The following is a 16,875-nucleotide window of genomic DNA, read 5'->3' on the forward strand; positions in this document are numbered from 1 at the left end:
AATTGCCGATTTGACAAAACTTTTAATGAGATTTTTTAACTCTGGAGAAAAACATTTTAAAGTATTCAAAATCTCACAGAACTCTCTGCGGGAGTATCCAGATTGGCAAACATGGCAATATGAAAACAGAAAACGATATTGGTCAAATAACTATTATATCGAAAATATATGAACATATTTTACTAAAATTCTAGATTTTACAAGAATTTAAAGAAAAATAAGTTACAAAATTGTACTTACTTGCGTATTTTTGATTATAATTGTTCCAATTTTCAAATTTTTTGACTTTCATCCGATTTTGTGCATTTTGTCCAATATCATAATACAATTTCTGTATTAAATGCGCGTCATATTCCCCAGATGCGAAATTTTGTGAATTTTAAAAAATACGGTACCCGGTCTCGACATGACAAATTTGTTTAAATGCAAGGGCTACTGTAGTTTCAAACTTTCGTTGCTGCGAAATTTTCATTTATTTTTCATAGTTATTCTCTCGACTTTTCAAAAATAATTTGCTTTTATTTTTATAAATGAGTCTTTGTCTGCAATGTATAAAAAATCAATAAAAGCTCTTCAGGAGTGAAAGTTTCAATTTACAGTAGTCTTTAAAGGCGCACACCTTTTTACATTTAACAAAACTTTTTCGTGTCGAGACCGGTACCATATTTTTGGCGCGAAAAATTGCGTCTTCGTAATATCATTATTGTATTAATTATACTGGAATTTGTTTATGAGACAATGACAAATTGGGGTCACATTTCAAAAAGTCCAAAATCTGCAAAGTACCTCTCCACTAACTATAATTTGTTTAATGCTTTATTAATCAGTTTCTTATGAACTTTGTTTTGATATTATGACTCCTATAGTCTCTCGGTCAGATGTCGCTAAAAAGTGACAGTTCTCCTTCTCCTCCTGTCCGTGACCGTCTAGTTTGACGTGCAAGTGTCAGGGGGTGCAGACAAACAAAACAGTATAGCCGCCAGCCAGCTCTACCTATAAAAGAGCCGACATATCCACTCGGAGTCATTATTAATATTCTATATCTCTACCATTATTTATTATCTGTTAATTCTTCAGTGGTTCGACTAAATTTTGGAGGTAAGAAATCTTTGTAGTTCTCCGTATTGTGACGTGAAAACTGAAGAGATTTTTTACAGACTTCACAAATTTGAAATATATTCCTGCAAGTCCGGAGGGAAGTCTTCAATCGCCATTCAATTAATTTCCCGCATTTCTTAATTTTTGAGCTTTTTCTTGAATGATGACTTGCGAAGAGTTTCCAAATAAAATCATTTTTTCCCGTCGTGACGCCTTCGAATTAAGAATTTATAATTAACATCGCGATATAAAATGTGTGTTTTATGCTTTAAAAACGTTTCTTTATAAAGTTTTATTAAGTCCAGAAAGCTCTCTCTCTCCACGGAGCAAACATGTAATTCGACACTGATATTCATTGGGATTCATGCCTCCAAAACAACTAAACCAGTAGATTCTCATGCCCCTCCCTGCATAGTACTTTTTGAAAATTAATTTGAATCTACCACTCATTGTGAGCTAAACTTATATTTGTATTTTAAACATTGCGCCATTCTCACTGGGCCATGTTCGTGTTCGTTTTCCCAGTGCAACCTACAGATTCTTAACGTCTCCAGCTTAACTTTGAAAGATGTATCATCGTCAAAAACTCAAGTTTTTTTCCAAAACAAGTGTTCTTCTTCCTTCTTGCAATAAATCAACTATAATGGTAGAGCTCTTCTTTCTTTGAAACATAACAAAGTATGAATATTGTCCAGTTCTCAGGCACTTTTAAAAATTTTATTTTTCAGTGATAATTTTAAAAAAAAAGCATTCGTGTCATCAATTCCCCATAAACGCTTTTTTAATAATTTGAATAATGTGGCTAGGAAGTTTGGAAAAAGTGTTCACATTGTTCTTTGAAAATTAATTTGTAAAGCCATATTGCAAAACTGTTTATCAATGTATTTTCGTTTAGTCCAATGATAACTGGAACTGAAGAATTTCATATTTTGGAAAGTTTTCGTTATAGTAATTTTTGTTTGAACAAATTGATTATTTTGTCGTGCCGGTAGGAACACGTTTTAGTTGTTTCAGTCATTTTTTGTGTAAAATTAATATTTATGCCCTGAACTCTTTTATAAAAAAATCTCAACTTTTATGGAAAATACCATATTTTTTCTATTATTAAGGGAACACAAAATTCTGAGAATGCGCATTGCACAACATATTTGACGCGCAAAATATCTCGCAGCAAAAACTACAGAGCTTGTGTCGATTAACGGGTTCATTTCGAAAAGCGATCCCGCGTAAATCAGCACAAGCGCTACAGTAGTAATTTAATGAATTACTGTAGTTTTCGCTACTAGATATTTTGCGCGTCAAAAATATTGCGTAGTGGGGTGCAATACTACAAAGTCAACGTTTACTGAAAATTGGTCCTACAGTCAGATGCCTAGGACGCCTGTGCTCCAAATTCTAATTTTTTTAAAAATTTCTGGACAATTTCATTTTTGGTTTCATATTTTCTTAAAGACGAAACTCAAAAATCCACAATTCCTATAACCAATCCAACTCAAGCTCACCTTTTTTCTTCACAAAAAATCATTCTTAGAACAACACAATTTTTGAACGGAACAAGAGAACAAACGGCCTGCCAGGAGGCATTAGAAGAAGTCGTCTCCTTGTATAGTGCACATGGAGCCTACGGGAACAACTTCCGGCGTCTACCACATACTTACAGCGGCAATTGTCAAGAAGGCATCATTTTTAGAAATGCCGAGAATGTGCACACGACCTGCTGCTCCATTTTTGTTTTCTTTTTGTCTTCGAGTTTTGTTTACGCGTGTGTCATGAACCCTACTTCAAATGTAATAGTTTAGAGTTTTTTTTGGGCACGAGAGAATTGACACAATTTTTCGCGTCCCCATTCTTCTCGCGCCCCTCTCTCCATTTTTGTGCCATTCCTTGTTGCTTGACAATTGTACGAAGTGTTAAGATAAAGACGTCAATCGCCATCTGAATGATTATCCCAAGGGAATGATGCTAATTTTTCAAAATCAGGCGGCGGTTATTTTCAAGTGGCCTGCGGCGCGCGAGAGCTAGCTTGAGCCAGGGGCATATTTTGTTTTTACGCAGTTGACTTGAAGCATCTCTCTCGCTTTTTGCTGGTACAACAACTTCTCAATTTCAATATTTCCATATTTCCGCACACTTGAAACTTGAAACAGATATTTGTGGCGTTGAGCTTTTTTCAAATAAAAATTGAAAATTCTCACTAGCCGGAAATAGATTTTAAAAGTAATATTATGATAATTTTTTGCACCTTAGGAACGGTTGTTAATAATTTTTCCACTGGCCTACTCCACTTTTAGGTTAAAGTTTTGCTGTTGTGATATTATTATTTTTCAATATCTTGATAGATTTTGAAAAAAAACAACATTTCGAAAATCTAGCTCAACGATAATTTTTATTTTCAAAACAAGTGTGCCTGAGCAATAAAAAGTTGGAAAAAAAAAATTAGCTAATGGATTTTCAAATTTCAAAAAACAAAACTCACACAATTTCCAGGTTTCAATTTTTTTTCTTTTTCTCTTGAAGAAAGTTACTTCAAAAACTGGTGTGCTCCTTCTCGTGACCTTCTAATTCTCTTCTGCCTCAATTACTAATTCTTATCTTGAGAGACCTTTTTTACCCAGTGTTTTTCGAGAAGATTAGCAATAAAATACACATTTTTCTCTGAAATTTAATAAAATTGAAAGTAAAAAATTACCGTATATATATATAGTTGCATAATATTTTTCGGACGCCTATTTTGAAAGTTCTGATTGTGAGCCGAATTGTATCAAAAATGGAGTACCGCCTGTGGAGATTTTTCAAAATTTTCAGTTAACAGACACAGCTTTGAAAAATGCAAAATTTTCCAATAAAGGTTTTTTTTAACAAATTCGAGCATTTCTCGAATCTCCAGAATGCTAATATAAAATTTTGAACGGATTTGAAAAATAAAACTCGTAGAAATGATTTTTCTTGACTTTCAAAGATAGGTAAAAACTGATAGTGGCTTTCACTACTTTTTGACAGAAAGTAATTTAAAACATTTTAAAAAATTTTGAAAAGTTTTACTGTGATATGAGCGGTTTTTAACAATTTCCCCATTTTCGATACTTTCCCAATTATACTGAATTCACAAAAAAAATTCGACATAATTCGATTTTGATGGGATTTTTCTTTAAATTTCAAAATATTTTCCATATACTAATCTGCTCGAAAACCAATCGAACTTCCCACGAACACCGATCCTCCTGTCACATTTCAACTTGGAATGTGTCAAAATAGTACCTTATTGCAAGTCTCTCACCCTCACTCTTCCCCATTTAGCTCTTCCACCCATCGCCATCTTGTCATTGACAAAGTCAAATTACTCTCTCTTTTGCTGACTCCTCTCGCTAATCTAGGTTACATGATGGGTTCGAAGACACCCTCTAGATTAGCGAATTTTCATTCATTACCATCTTACATCACCCAACTTGCGTTTTCACCAATTTTTCAATGTAAACCATTGGGAAAAAAATCGTCGGAAAGGCTCAAACGCTTCTCCTCAATTAACTATTTCTTTGACATGATAATTTATATGTTGAGCCCATCGTGCCAAGACCATGTGGAAGAGGAGAAAAGAGGAGGGAAAATGGTTAGCAGATGTTCCTGTTTCAAAACTGGATTCTAGTTGCTTTGTACTGAAAAATAATGATGATTTTTTTGATTCTGGAATTTTGGAAAATTTTAACACCCCTTTTGTTACACTGTGGCAGCGTTTTTCTCAGTTGCTTTTGGTTTTATCAAAATAGTGTTAACAGTAAAAATGCGTATCAAATATGCCTAATAAGAAACGTCAACGAACACCCGTTTCCGTGACCCTAGATCTCGAACCTTCAGACTTTAATCTTAAAACCATTTTCTAAATTCCCTAAGATATGTAAGGTACTTTTCAAAGGCCCAAAACATTTGAGGTCAATCCGAAAAAAAACCGAATGGCTCCGACAAGTTTTAAAACTTTTGAGGCCAGATATTGATGCGGCCAGATGTGAATGTCAGATCTTTTCAACTTGAACATGTCAATTTTAAACATTCAACTTTACTTTTTCCGGAACATTTTCCCCTTTTCATATGTTTTTTTGATTGCAACTTTCTTGTAAATGTTAAAATATTTAGGATGAATCTACAAAACTGCTCCAACCTTTACAGTGACAATTTTTTTTATTTTTTTTTCATAAGTAGTTTTCACCATAATAATTTGTTGAAAAATCGAAAAAAAAAAACTACAGTACCTTCAAAGGCGTATGCTCATTTGCTTTCAACAAAAATATGTCGTGTCGAGACCCAGTTTTGAACACAATTGGTAAAATTTTGCTCTGTTTTGGAATATTGTTCACAATTGAGCTGTGAATTCTTAAGTTGTTCAAGGTGGTATTCACAATCCTAGGCGCATTTTTTTCTGATGCTGACACTGCGCTAAGCATTATCAGTTACAATTCGAACATCACAAAAAAGAACGAAAACATGAAAAACGTTGTTCATGTCTCAAACTTTTTTAAGGAGAGCGCTTTTTATCCTATCGTCTTTCAGAGAAGACAGAAAAGACAAAAAGTAAAATGGGGAGAGGAATTTTCGAAAAAGTAGAAGATATAAACATCGAGAGATGCCTATCGTCAGCCAGAATAAAGTGAGGACCCCCTCACTCTCCAGGCATGGCTCAAATTCCCATATCCACATCTTTTCGGCTCCCTTTTTCTGCTTCTTCACCAGCCACACAGCAACATCACCATCATCTACTTTTACTTTCTTCTCTTATTTCGATCCATTTTTTATCCGAATAAGAAGGAGAAGAAAAAGACCGATCAGTCTGTGCAGTAGGGAAAAAAGGAGAGTCTGAAAAGATGACTGGAGATGGCTCGAGTTCAGTTGAAAGGCGAAAGAGTTGGTCCCTCCGGAAAATGAAGGACTAGGTGGAAGAAGAAGATGCCCCATAAACGCATCGACTTCTCTCTCTCTCTCCCTCTATTCAAATTTGGTTTGTGTTTGAATTTATCTTTTTTCTCTCGCTTCTTTTTTTCATGCCCTGCCCCCAAATGCACTCAAAACGAAAAAATGATCTTGAAACTCCTCTTTTTAATTATCCAAAACATTTTCTGAAAAAATTCCAGATTTTCTTAGAATCTATCTCACAATTTATAGTAGAAACTTCAGCGTACTGTAATTTTAGATCACTTACTCAGTATGTTTGGCAAAAAGTATTAGTATTGTACCCCATCGTTCAAATTTTTCAGCTCATATCTCAGTTGTCGTTTGTTCTATGCTAAAACTTCCAACTAAGAAACTGTTAAATATTTATTTATTATCGTTTTGTAGTTGACGAGATATAGTTTTTCAAAGAAAAGTAGTCTTAAATTTTTTGTATAGGTTTAATTTCAAGCTTACCCTTCTTGTTTTATTTCTGGTTTTTTCCTTCACAATTCATTTTTCGAACTTTTCCTTTACCAGAATCAATAAACAATTTACAGTATATGGCTACCGGATGAATATGCTCAGATTGCTGATTCCTTTCGGCTCATTATTTCTAGTCGTTCGCCCATTCCTACTATCCAGTGACGACGAGCCTAAAAGATGCTATGAACTCGAATTGGAAAACTGCTTTCGGGAAGCATTTTTGGTATGGTTTTTTTGGGAAAATAGTGTATGGTCCGCCATGTTGTAATGAAATCAAAAAAACGACAAATAAACTATGTATTTTTCATCGAAAAATGCAAGGAAAATGGCCGAAGAAGCAGCCGTAAAAGTTGAAAAACCCTAATATTCTCTTTTTCGCGGCGAGACCCATCTGATGCCAAAATCTTGTGAAATTATGATAAGAGAAAATCTAAAACGCTATTTATATTCAAATCTAGATTTTAAAATGTTTCATGGTGGCAGTATTAAAATATGTATAATCTCAAATGCTCCTGAATCTTTACTTATCCTATCAAAAGTCCATGTTTCTTCAATTCAAAAAACTTTCATTCTCCACAGGAATTTCTATCATCTCAATTTATGCAATTCAATCGGAGTGTCCGGAAAGTTAGTTTGGTCATAGTCAACTGTTCTATACCTCTTAATGTTTCCCTAATGCTACCTTCCCTTTTCTATAAAAATTATTTTAAAAAAAATTGAAAGGCTGCATCCATAAACCGCCCACGATCAAAAGATGCAAAAAGAATCTCTATGCAAATTCCGTGTGGAGTTTGGAGTTGAGAAGAACGAATAGACAAAGAGATAAAAGTTTAAATTTGCTAATAAATTTGGACTGTAAATTGAAAATTCATGTTACCTGTTGTGTTGGTGCACCTTTTTAACTTTGAGATTATTTCTTTAAAATTTAAAATTTCAAAATTTCAGTCAGCAATTCATCCACCAATCTTTCACAAACGTGATGTACCTGTCTTTCACAACGAAACAACTGTAACGCCAGAACGACCCATTGAAAAGAAAAAACGTGAGCTACTCCTAAACTCTCTGAATTCAATTTTCAAATTTCAAATTTCCAGGTGTACGACAAATACAAATTTGTCACGATGTACGAAAATTCTCGTCGTGCTTTATTCGTCCCGGATGCTCTGATCAACAAGCCGCAAATGTGAGTGATTTGAAACACATGTCTCTTCATGAAAATATCAAAAACCACTTTACAGATCGCTTCGGTTCAATACCATATGGTTTTTGGAAAGAAATTACCAATGCATGTATTTCTAGCCTATCGAGGTTATGGAAGAGAGGTAGGTATAAAATAATGGGTGATTATCGTAGAAAGGTATTTTACGGGTTCTTTTCGCGCCTCTGGAAATGGCAAAATTAAAAAAGCCAAAGAGCAAAAATATAAAAGAAGTTGAATATCCTTAGAAGCTGTTGCCGAAAACTGAAAGCTTCGGAAACTGACAACTGCTGGTAGCCAAAATTTCGACAACTTTTCGGTAACCGGCAACGAAGCTGCGATATTTTTCCGACTGTTAAACATTAGTTTTTGTTATATTTATATTTTCGAGTGTTTTCGAAATATACTATTTTTCTTTAAGGTGAGATGTTACGCGTTCTGGATGCGTTTTTCAGAAAAAACAATTAATTTTCAATTGATCATCAGCTTCCAAAAATGTCGAATAATATCACGGCACTTGCTGAAGTTCGAACCATAAATTTTTTGGCAACCAACAGGTGTATTTCCCAAAGTTACGTTTTTTGACCCAGAACATTTTGTGACCACCCCCATTACTATTAACGATTTCAAGTCTTTTACTTTTGCAGCTCTGTGATCAACAATGTTATGGAAACAACTTGGCAAAATGCAAAAACAAAATGAGCCAAGACGAACAACAAGAAGAGCAAGGATACATCCTCGAATTATCCTCAATCATTGGTCATATTGCTCCTGATCGAGACGTCACAGTTGCATGCAATAGATTCAATAAAATTCTTATAAATGTAGGTGGTCTTGTTAATATCGCATAAGAGTTAATGAGATTTTATTTTTTGAAAACTACAGTTTTTTTCAATATTTTTAACATGTCAAGTTTTAGTAATAGGTAGCTGTACCCTAAAACGCGTTGAGTTTGTTAAAAAATAGTCATGTTCAATTATAATTCCACAACTTCATTACATTAAAAATTATAAATTTTTTCACAAAGCGGAAACTTTGAATTTACAATCAACTTTATTTCAGTTAATGCGGTTACGAAAAACACACTGTGGAGATATGGCAAGGTGTACATGTACAGACAGCACCGTTCAACAGGTATCGATTTTTAAAAAAAATATTATTTCATTAAAATATAATATAACAAAAAAAAATAGAAAAACAAACATTTTTCGGTCCAACTAGAAAAATATATAACATAACATTACAGGGTGTCGATGGCTGTAATTCTGGCTGTGAACACCTGCTGCATCTGGATCTGGATCAACTGGCCACTAGTTCCAAAAATCATTCATTTTCTTTCTTTCTATGCAACCTCCTACTGTATCTTTCCTATGTGTTCATTGTGATTTAGAGTGTTATTTAGTTGACGGGTAAACAAATGTGAATTCAATTTCATCTAGCTCATTAAAATTCAAGGATCTTTTTTCTTTTATAAAATTTTTTTAATTTTTTAATTTTATTTGGAATATGATTTTGCAGAGCCTCTTATCAAATTTTCAGATGAAAAAGAAAAGAAAAGAAAATTGACTTCAAAATACAGGGGTAGGCGGCAATTCCCGTTCGGAATATTTGGCAACTTTAGCAAATCAGAAAATTGCCAGTTTGCCGGATTTTTCAAAAATATGAAAAAGGTCAATTGTAAAAATTTGCCGATATTTTTTGAAGAGGTTTTGAAACGCAAAAACACTTTTATATTTAGTTTTGCTAAATTTTCTTAATGTGTTCGTTAATTCCAAAAAAATGTGAAGATCGTTTTGATTCCGAAATTTGAAAATTTAAACCCCAAAAATTCGAAAACTCCACAAAGTTCCAATTTTGCAAAAAAATTGAAAACCGGCCAGACATTGCCGTTTGCCAAAAAAAAAAAATATTTTTTAAATATCCACAAAAAATGTAAGCTATAACTGGCTCTAGGTACATAAAAAATTTCAGTTTAAAATCTTTGCGCAATGCTTTCAAAGAATATAATTTTTAATATCAGGAATGTATTTTTATTTGAACACAAAAAACATACAACGTAAACAATTGGCCAACAACTTGTTGAAAAATTCAAAAAAGTGAAATTCAATCACGGGTGTCAGAGGTCTGATTATGAGAGTTAAAATTTTGAAATTAATTGTACAATTTCATTTGGCTTCCGGTGCGTGATATTGTGAATACTTGGTCCAGTAGACAAAGTTGAAACATACGAAGAGAGTAGGAAATAGGACTCCTGAAAAAAAAATTAACTTTCGTTCTAGAAACCTCCAGAAAAAACGCTCACTTGATATTAAATCCGCCCTTTTCGCGTTATCATCAACATTTAATCGATTTCGAATCCATCTAATTAGTCGAATATTTCGAAAGTTAGTCCACCAAACAAATCGGCGATTTTTGTGCTTGGCGTCAAAAATGATGAGCTCCGCGGCCTCATCATTGTTGTGATTGATATGCCCATTTACTCTACTTACAGTTTTTCCATTTCCAGACTGTCGAATCCAAACATCTGGAGCCTGAGCCAACCCCATTTCCACTTCCTAAGCTCAATTGAACATTTCACAAAAAATGAAAGGGAAATTACCTCGGGATGCTCTGGAAACTGAGCTACCACTGTGTTCGGAATAATCAGTGCCTGTTTTGTTTCGATCAATAGTGAATTTCGACTTGAGCAGTTTTTATTTCCTGTAACATTAAAATTAGCTAGAATCATTTAAAAAAAATCAACTAACGTTTATAAAAACTCCTCGACGATATGTAAGTTACCCATGCAAATTCTAATAAAGCACCAAAAATAAAAGTAAGGCAGGCGCCAATCCAAACATCGATCGCTTTTGTGTATGAGACCGGTGGAAGTTTGGCGTTGATTCCGGAGGCCTGAAAAGTAGGAAAATTGTTGGGGGTTTACTAAATAAAGAAAACAATCAATCTGTTTTTCATAGATCCTTAAAGATTTTTCAATGAGTACATCTGAAAAACGAGAAGTTCTAGCAAAACACTTTTAATAGTCAAAATATTGTCCATATAGTTGTCTACATATTAAAAGTTGAGAAAACTTTATTTACTCCACTATGAGAAAGTTGAAACAGCGGACATCTCGCGAGTTCAATTTTGACGTTTTTTGAAACGCCTTTTACTAAAACTCGCTTTTCAAAATTAAACGGTCCAGGTATAATTATTCTCATGAGGTGTTTTGTATTTAAGTTAATAGCTTCTAACAATCTTTATTCACATAAATTTTATTTACCTGTGTGGTCATTGTGAGTAGAGTAGTTACTCCCAAAGTGACTCGTGCGGGGACAGCACCTCTGTCTAGCCAAAACGATACCCATGAGACGATCACTAACATTGTTGATGGAATATATAATTGAAGAAGATAATAACTGAACTGTCGTCTCAGTTCCAAGACTGTTCGTAGACAGGAGTAAGTTCCTGTATTTGTTTTACTCGTACATAAAGTTGTATCAACCTGAAAATCAAGAAACTACATAAGATAACCTTTTTCTAATTTTAAAACTGCTTACATTATTAAGTTCAAAACTTGGAAGTGAAGAATGCAGTCCTTTCTTCAATTGAACTGGATCAGTCTTCTTCCATCGATACTCGATATCATTTTCAGTATATGCGTAAGAGGCAAGATCAATCAGACACGTTTGAACATCCATTGGATAGTATTGTAAATGCATCGGACATGACAAAACCATCGAAATTCGAACCGAGTAAAGAATTCGACCGTCTCTATGAATTCGAATTAGCACATTCGGCTTGTCGATGTCGTGTTTGTGAGCTTGTTTTTCGTTCTGAATTAGGTACATAGATGTGGAAATGAATCAGAAAACCGTATTGAACATTGAAGACTAAGCTCTAGTTTTAGATCTGGAATGTGTGGCGCATTTTTGCCACATTTAAAATTTCCCTTTTTTATGTTTTGTCTAATTTTTTTTTTGAAAATTAAATTAAATATGTATCGAAAAATCTTCCCACTTTCTGAAAATTACTCTACTTCCGTTCAAAAATTTTGAAAAAATGGCTCAAAATCTGACTCAAACTTGCAATGTGATTGGTGAAAAAGTTTTCGAGCGTCTTCTCAAAACTTTCAATTGAAAGTAAAGGTACTTCCAAAAAGAAAAATTATTTCTCTAGTTTTTAATATTTAAATTTCCAAATAAAACTTTGACATAGGGATGAGAGAAAGAAAATTGAAAAATGTGCCCTCTGTTTTGGTTAACAAAAATTTTTTAAAAATTTGCTAAATTTACTTTAAAAATATCAACAAAAAAAAAAAGTTAGAACAAATAATTTTGGACATACCTGGAAAAAACTATCTGGCATCCAAATCTGCTGTCCTGCAGTCAAAATCAAGAAATCTGGCGTCGAATCGCCTGGAAACCCGTAAGCCAGCCGTCCGTCAACCCATTCCTCTCGGAAAGTCAATTGAACACTGTACTCCATATTCACATCGTCTATTTTCGAAATACTAGAAAAAATAAACTCATTAGCTAAATACTGTGGCGTCATCCGACTGACCTTCTAATCAGCATGTTCACATAAACAATGACTGCTCCGTGAGTTCCAGGAATTGTTAGGTTAATACCAGGCGGACGTACTCTCCAGTCATATCCTTTTCCGAGCAGTTTCTTGATAATTTCGGTATCCGAGGAAGCATCGCAATTTCTGAAACAAAAAACTCTCAAATTCAAAGAAGCATTTTTTTGCTTTTAAGAGTTCCACTTCCGGGAACATTTAAAACAAAGAATCGCAGTTGAATTTCTAGTGTCTCAAATTGCCAGATTCAATTCTAAAAACTTTTTTTTAGTACACTGATCATCTTTTATTCAATTGAAAAACGAGAAGTTCTTCTGGATTTTTGAACTATCGCCGAAAGTCGTGATTTTGTGAGTTTTTGCAGAAATAGCAAAGAAATATGATTCTCAAAACTAATTAGGCCTAAAAAGAGAAAATAGAATAATTCGTCATAATTCTAGGAACCTAATTCTGCTTTGACATTTAGATAGTATCACAGAATATTGTAGTTTTGCACAAATTTTAAAGTTGGTTTTCTAGGTAGGTAGGTAGGCCTGAGTCGGTCCTATAACCGACTACAAACATTTAGCGACAGAGGAAAAATTTTAACTAGAAAAAGTAAATATGAATTTTTTTCAGTAATTTTTTTTTCAACTTTAGAGGTCCATAAATGCTTTAAATACAGATTTTTAAAAACTTTTGATAATTTTTTGAATATTTAAAGGTAGGTAATTATTCTGGAAGCTTGAAATTTTTGATCAAGTTGGGTGAAAAAAATTCATTTTTTTTTTTTAGTTTTTTTTTCTCGAAAAAAATGCGAATTTCCAAAAATATTCCAGAATTGTTAACTACCTCTCAACACCCTATTTTGCTCACTGAGCCATTATATCGCAATTGAAAAACAAAATCAATCACTTTTAAAACCATATGTACAACTAATGACATTTGTTTTGTTATTTTTAGCGTCTCAGGAAAATAAGCGTACCTACTATCACTTATTAAAAAGTTAAAAACACTGGAATTCTATTAAAAGTTTCCAAAACAAAAAAAAAAGAAAATGAGATCACAACAAAAAGTAAAACAAAAACATTGAAAAGCTAGATGTGATCTCTGTATTAGTCAGGCGGCTTCGAACTGATTGGTTAACTTATGTAGGTACCGTATTTCCTCTATTAGTATTGCACCGGGCTACTCCACTTTGAAAGACGATATTTTGGCACATTTCGTAAATATAAAAAATAATCGACTGGAAATTTATAGAAAAAGAAATAATAAATATTTTGTCAATTAAGACCCTTTGAATAGAAGAAATGACAACTGAGATATTACATAAACTGCCAAAATTGAACAATAGGGGGTGCAAAACAAAAACACCTAAATTTCGAAATTCGCCGCAAACCCCTAGGTCAAGATTAATAGATAAAGTACGGCAATATCTTAAAACGTTGACCCTGGTTATGATTGCGGAACAGAGATTCCAGGAGCATTTAAACAATCATTATTTTGTGAATTATTGAAACAAAAAAAACAACACAGAGAGACACATTCAATAAACTTATCAACTCACCCTCCAACTATCCAAAATGCAACAATAAGCAGAATATTGAGAAGTGAACGGAGACTCATCAAGTATTAACCGAAAACGCGAAAATCCGAGAGAATGATGATGTGACCTCCAGAGACGGCGGCGGCAGAATATATTCAGAAGCAGAAGCGGCAAGAAGTATTAATTTGATGCGCACAGTGTGTCGAGTAGTACGAAAGAAAGTCATAACAAGGCTAATGAGCCATTAGGAGTCGTTGAATCGAGCCGCTTGTGTGAGAAATGAAGAAGACGGATGGATAGACGAAGGATTTACAGATTCCATACGCTCGTCTCCGTTTTCCTTCTTTTTTCTTCTATCAATTAGACACTGAAAGATTTTAAGCTTATTTAGAAGAAATCTGTGTTACAACACTTTGAGACTTTTAAAAAAGAAGAGATCATGAAACAAGAAGAAAAAACTTTCCGAAAATGAGAAAAGTGGTGGTAAAAAGAGGGAAAAAGGAAGACAATGATGCGTGAGAACGAAAGAGAGAAGAGGTTTCTTTAAGTTTTTTTTTTGGTTTTCCCGTCACCAAATTGCTCTCGTTTTAAATGAGTGAAGGAGTGTGGGGACACGGGCAGTCTGTTATATATGAGTTGAAAAACTGCTGGGATACATGGGTGAGTCGATTTTTTACTTCAAATTTCAGTGAAAATTCAACCAAATATAATGTACTTTAAAATTGTTTATGCTAGCAATTTTCGTCCGAACTATGCTTGTTCAACAGAAGCTTTTTAAAAGTGTATTTTTTTAGCCGTAAAAGTAATTTTTCAGTTCCAACAGCCTTTGATTAAATTTTCGAATACTGAACTAAAAATCGAATCTTGATCTATAAAAAACCAGCATTTCATTCATATTGGAGTCTGTTGCAGCACGGTTTGTGGGAAATTTCAGTTTTCAGTTGTAAGCGTAATTTCAAAGTGCTTTTTGAACCTAAGAATGGGGCGGGATTCATCTGACGACGCCGACAAAAGAGCCCGGTTTCTTTTCCAAAATTTCAGTTGAAAAAATTTTCCGGGGAAATAAATTTGAAATTCGGAAAAAAAAACTTGTTTCAAAATCTATCAGAAAGTCAAAAATTCACTGCGAAAATTTACAACTTTACCAAAAAACTGTAAAGAATTATTTAATTTTTCAAAAAAATTTTTAAGCATTTTTCCATATTTGAAAAATCAAATCAGAACGGAATCAGTCTGAGTTATTTTTGAATTTCCGCAAAAATTAATGATCTAGTTAAGACGCTTTCAAAAATTTTGGAAAACTCTCCGCCTAAATTTATGGAAGTATCTTGAAAATTATACAAATTTACTTTTGTATAAACTTTTTTGGCGGTAAAAAGGTCTAAAAATTTGACCAAAGATGTTTCAAAAATACTATATTCAGAGAAAAAACGCCAAATTTAGCCGAAAAAATTGCGCGGGAATTGAAAACTGATACAGATGCTCCTAGAACTTTTTTCAAAAATTATAATGAGTTTTTTTTAACTCTCTGAAATTTTCAAAGTTATATTTGGCATACTAAAACTGTTGGGTTATTTTTGGTAGAAAATCTACAGGCTCCTTACATGAAAAACTTCAAAAATAAAATTGCTAGTTTTTTGTTCGTCATGTTTTCAAAGCACATCTCAAAAATCATTGAAATAAGGCAATCTGAGTTTCACGAAATCATTGAAACCTGATTTTTCTTGAGATTTGGCTTTCGAACTGACTTTTTCTCGTTTTCGTGTGAAATGCCACTTGATCAAATTTTGAAACGCATCCTTTAACATTGAAAAGTGTATGACTTTGAGCTTTTCTTTTGTCATGAATTGAGTTAAGGAGAAAACGAAACGGAGTAAAAACGAAAAAAAAACGACTTTGACAAGAATTAAGGTCGAAAAAAAAGGGAAAAACGTATTGTGGTTGGAAAAAACAAGGAAGCTTTAGAGACGAACACAAGGATGAATAGGATCAGGGGAAAAATAAACGGGAGGGCTTTCACGATCAATAACTGGGATTTTGGGGGATAAATTTTAGAAGGTCTGGCGATTTTTCTGGGGAATTTTGAAAACATGGGAAGAATTTGAGAAAATATACAGGGTAGACTCAAGTCCAAAAAAATTTGTTGTAATTTTTGTGGCCAAAAAAAATCTTGAATGTTAAGATTTTTTTTTGATTAGAAAGACAACTTTAGATTTTGATAAACATTGAGCGTAGTTCAAAAAATTCTTAGCAATTGCCAAATTGCCGAACGGCAATTTGCTGCCTACCTCCAACTGTGAACCATAGTGTAGGATTTACGTGCACGTCAACCCCACCCTTCTTTTTTAAATCAAAACAATTTACTTGGAAAAACAGAAAGATGACATCAACAAATTAACTATCAATTTCTTCCAAGTGCAAAGCTCAAGGGGAAAAATCTATAGAAAAGTCCGAGTGGTGGAACGGAAGCACCTCCGTAAATCGAATTTGTGCATTTTTCGTGTTGCACTTTTTCTTCTTTTGCACGTGAAGAATCGTGTATGTTCGAGGTGAATTATATTATTTAATACTTTTGGAAACATCAAATCATATGAGTTAGTTAAAACAAGTTGCCGTAATAATTTTTCGATATTTTTTGATCTAGACATTAGGGCGCACTTTTCGTAACTTTTTTCCTGAAATTTTTGAAATTTTGGCTAAACTTCTTGATTTGGTAAAACACTTGGGAAAAAAATTTGGTAGAACCAAAAAGAAATTTGACCATGTAACATTTTTCTAGTTTTATATAAACTTTGAAAATTAGTCTTATTATATGTAATTAAGACACTGAACATATAGGCGTTTCTCGGGGCGCGGCTGTCGCCTGCCTCGCCTCCACTCATGCCTCGCCTTCCCGCCTGGTGGTACTTCCAACGAGAACCGATCTGAAAAGGCGAATTAGAAAATTCTTTTTAAATTTTGATTTTTGAAATTAAACTTTAAATTATTAATCCACACTAAAATTAAAACGTTCACCGGAAAGGGCCCGAAGGAGGCGATGGAAAAGTCACTTATCGCCCGGATAGATCGCCTAATAGAGCGTGAGCACCGT

The 16,875-nt window shown here is 33.7% G+C and overlaps 2 protein-coding genes and 5 non-coding genes across 7 annotated transcripts; 4 read left to right on the forward strand and 3 right to left on the reverse strand.

Moving 5' to 3' along the window:
• The first annotated feature begins 1,074 nt into the window (after nucleotides 1–1,074).
• On the forward strand, nucleotides 1,075–1,184 carry mir-255. The gene has a single exon (NR_002395.1). It is a non-coding gene; the product is annotated as a pre-microRNA mir-255 (primary transcript).
• F08F3.13 lies at nucleotides 1,097–1,158 on the reverse strand. Its single transcript, NR_068748.1, has one exon. It is a non-coding gene; the product is annotated as an Unclassified non-coding RNA F08F3.13 (non-coding RNA).
• Nucleotides 1,185–3,083: 1,899 nt separating the features above from the next.
• On the forward strand, nucleotides 3,084–3,220 carry F08F3.15. Its single transcript, NR_068750.1, has one exon. It is a non-coding gene; the product is annotated as an Unclassified non-coding RNA F08F3.15 (non-coding RNA).
• A 2,756-nt stretch (nucleotides 3,221–5,976) lies between these two features.
• Nucleotides 5,977–6,125, reverse strand: F08F3.16. Its single transcript, NR_068751.1, has one exon. It is a non-coding gene; the product is annotated as an Unclassified non-coding RNA F08F3.16 (non-coding RNA).
• On the forward strand, nucleotides 6,005–6,148 carry F08F3.14. Its single transcript, NR_068752.1, has one exon. It is a non-coding gene; the product is annotated as an Unclassified non-coding RNA F08F3.14 (non-coding RNA).
• Nucleotides 6,149–6,574: 426 nt separating this feature from the next.
• F08F3.1 (uncharacterized protein) lies at nucleotides 6,575–9,194 on the forward strand. The gene is made up of 7 exons (NM_072039.6): nucleotides 6,575–6,724; nucleotides 7,447–7,543; nucleotides 7,596–7,684; nucleotides 7,740–7,823; nucleotides 8,347–8,523; nucleotides 8,762–8,833; nucleotides 8,946–9,194. Exons 1-7 carry the CDS (start codon nucleotides 6,590–6,592, stop codon nucleotides 9,087–9,089), a joined length of 798 nt encoding a protein of 265 aa, NP_504440.3. The 5' UTR covers nucleotides 6,575–6,589; the 3' UTR covers nucleotides 9,090–9,194.
• A 516-nt stretch (nucleotides 9,195–9,710) lies between these two features.
• glc-3 (Ig-like domain-containing protein) lies at nucleotides 9,711–14,151 on the reverse strand. The gene is made up of 9 exons (NM_072040.7): nucleotides 13,806–14,151; nucleotides 12,242–12,388; nucleotides 12,026–12,191; nucleotides 11,239–11,514; nucleotides 10,962–11,183; nucleotides 10,447–10,591; nucleotides 10,299–10,399; nucleotides 10,002–10,254; nucleotides 9,711–9,950 (listed from the first exon to the last, which is right to left on the reverse strand). The coding sequence occupies exons 1-9, from the start codon at nucleotides 13,862–13,864 to the stop codon at nucleotides 9,865–9,867; spliced, it is 1,455 nt and encodes a 484-aa protein (NP_504441.1). The 5' UTR covers nucleotides 13,865–14,151; the 3' UTR covers nucleotides 9,711–9,864.
• Between the last annotated feature and the right edge of the window lie 2,724 nt (nucleotides 14,152–16,875).

This window comes from Caenorhabditis elegans, chromosome V, assembly GCF_000002985.6.
Source record: "Caenorhabditis elegans chromosome V".
Lineage (NCBI taxonomy): Eukaryota > Metazoa > Nematoda > Chromadorea > Rhabditida > Rhabditidae > Caenorhabditis > Caenorhabditis elegans.

Bases quoted from the DNA above. Each gene is read 5' to 3' on its own strand.
- glc-3 (NM_072040.7), bottom strand. From the start codon at position 13,864: ATGAGTCTCCGTTCACTTCTCAATATTCTGCTTATTGTTGCATTTTGG. The intron at 12,192-12,241 runs GTCAGTCGGATG...TATTTTTTCTAG, and splicing joins GTGAACATGCTGATTAGAAG to TATTTCGAAAATAGACGATG. The intron at 11,184-11,238 runs GTAAGCAGTTTT...CTTGATTTTCAG, and splicing joins CAAGTTTTGAACTTAATAAT to GTTGATACAACTTTATGTAC.
- F08F3.1 (NM_072039.6), top strand. From the start codon at position 6,590: ATGAATATGCTCAGATTGCTGATTCCTTTCGGCTCATTATTTCTAGTC. The intron at 7,824-8,346 runs GTAGGTATAAAA...TTACTTTTGCAG, and splicing joins ATCGAGGTTATGGAAGAGAG to CTCTGTGATCAACAATGTTA. The intron at 8,834-8,945 runs GTATCGATTTTT...ATAACATTACAG, and splicing joins CAGACAGCACCGTTCAACAG to GGTGTCGATGGCTGTAATTC.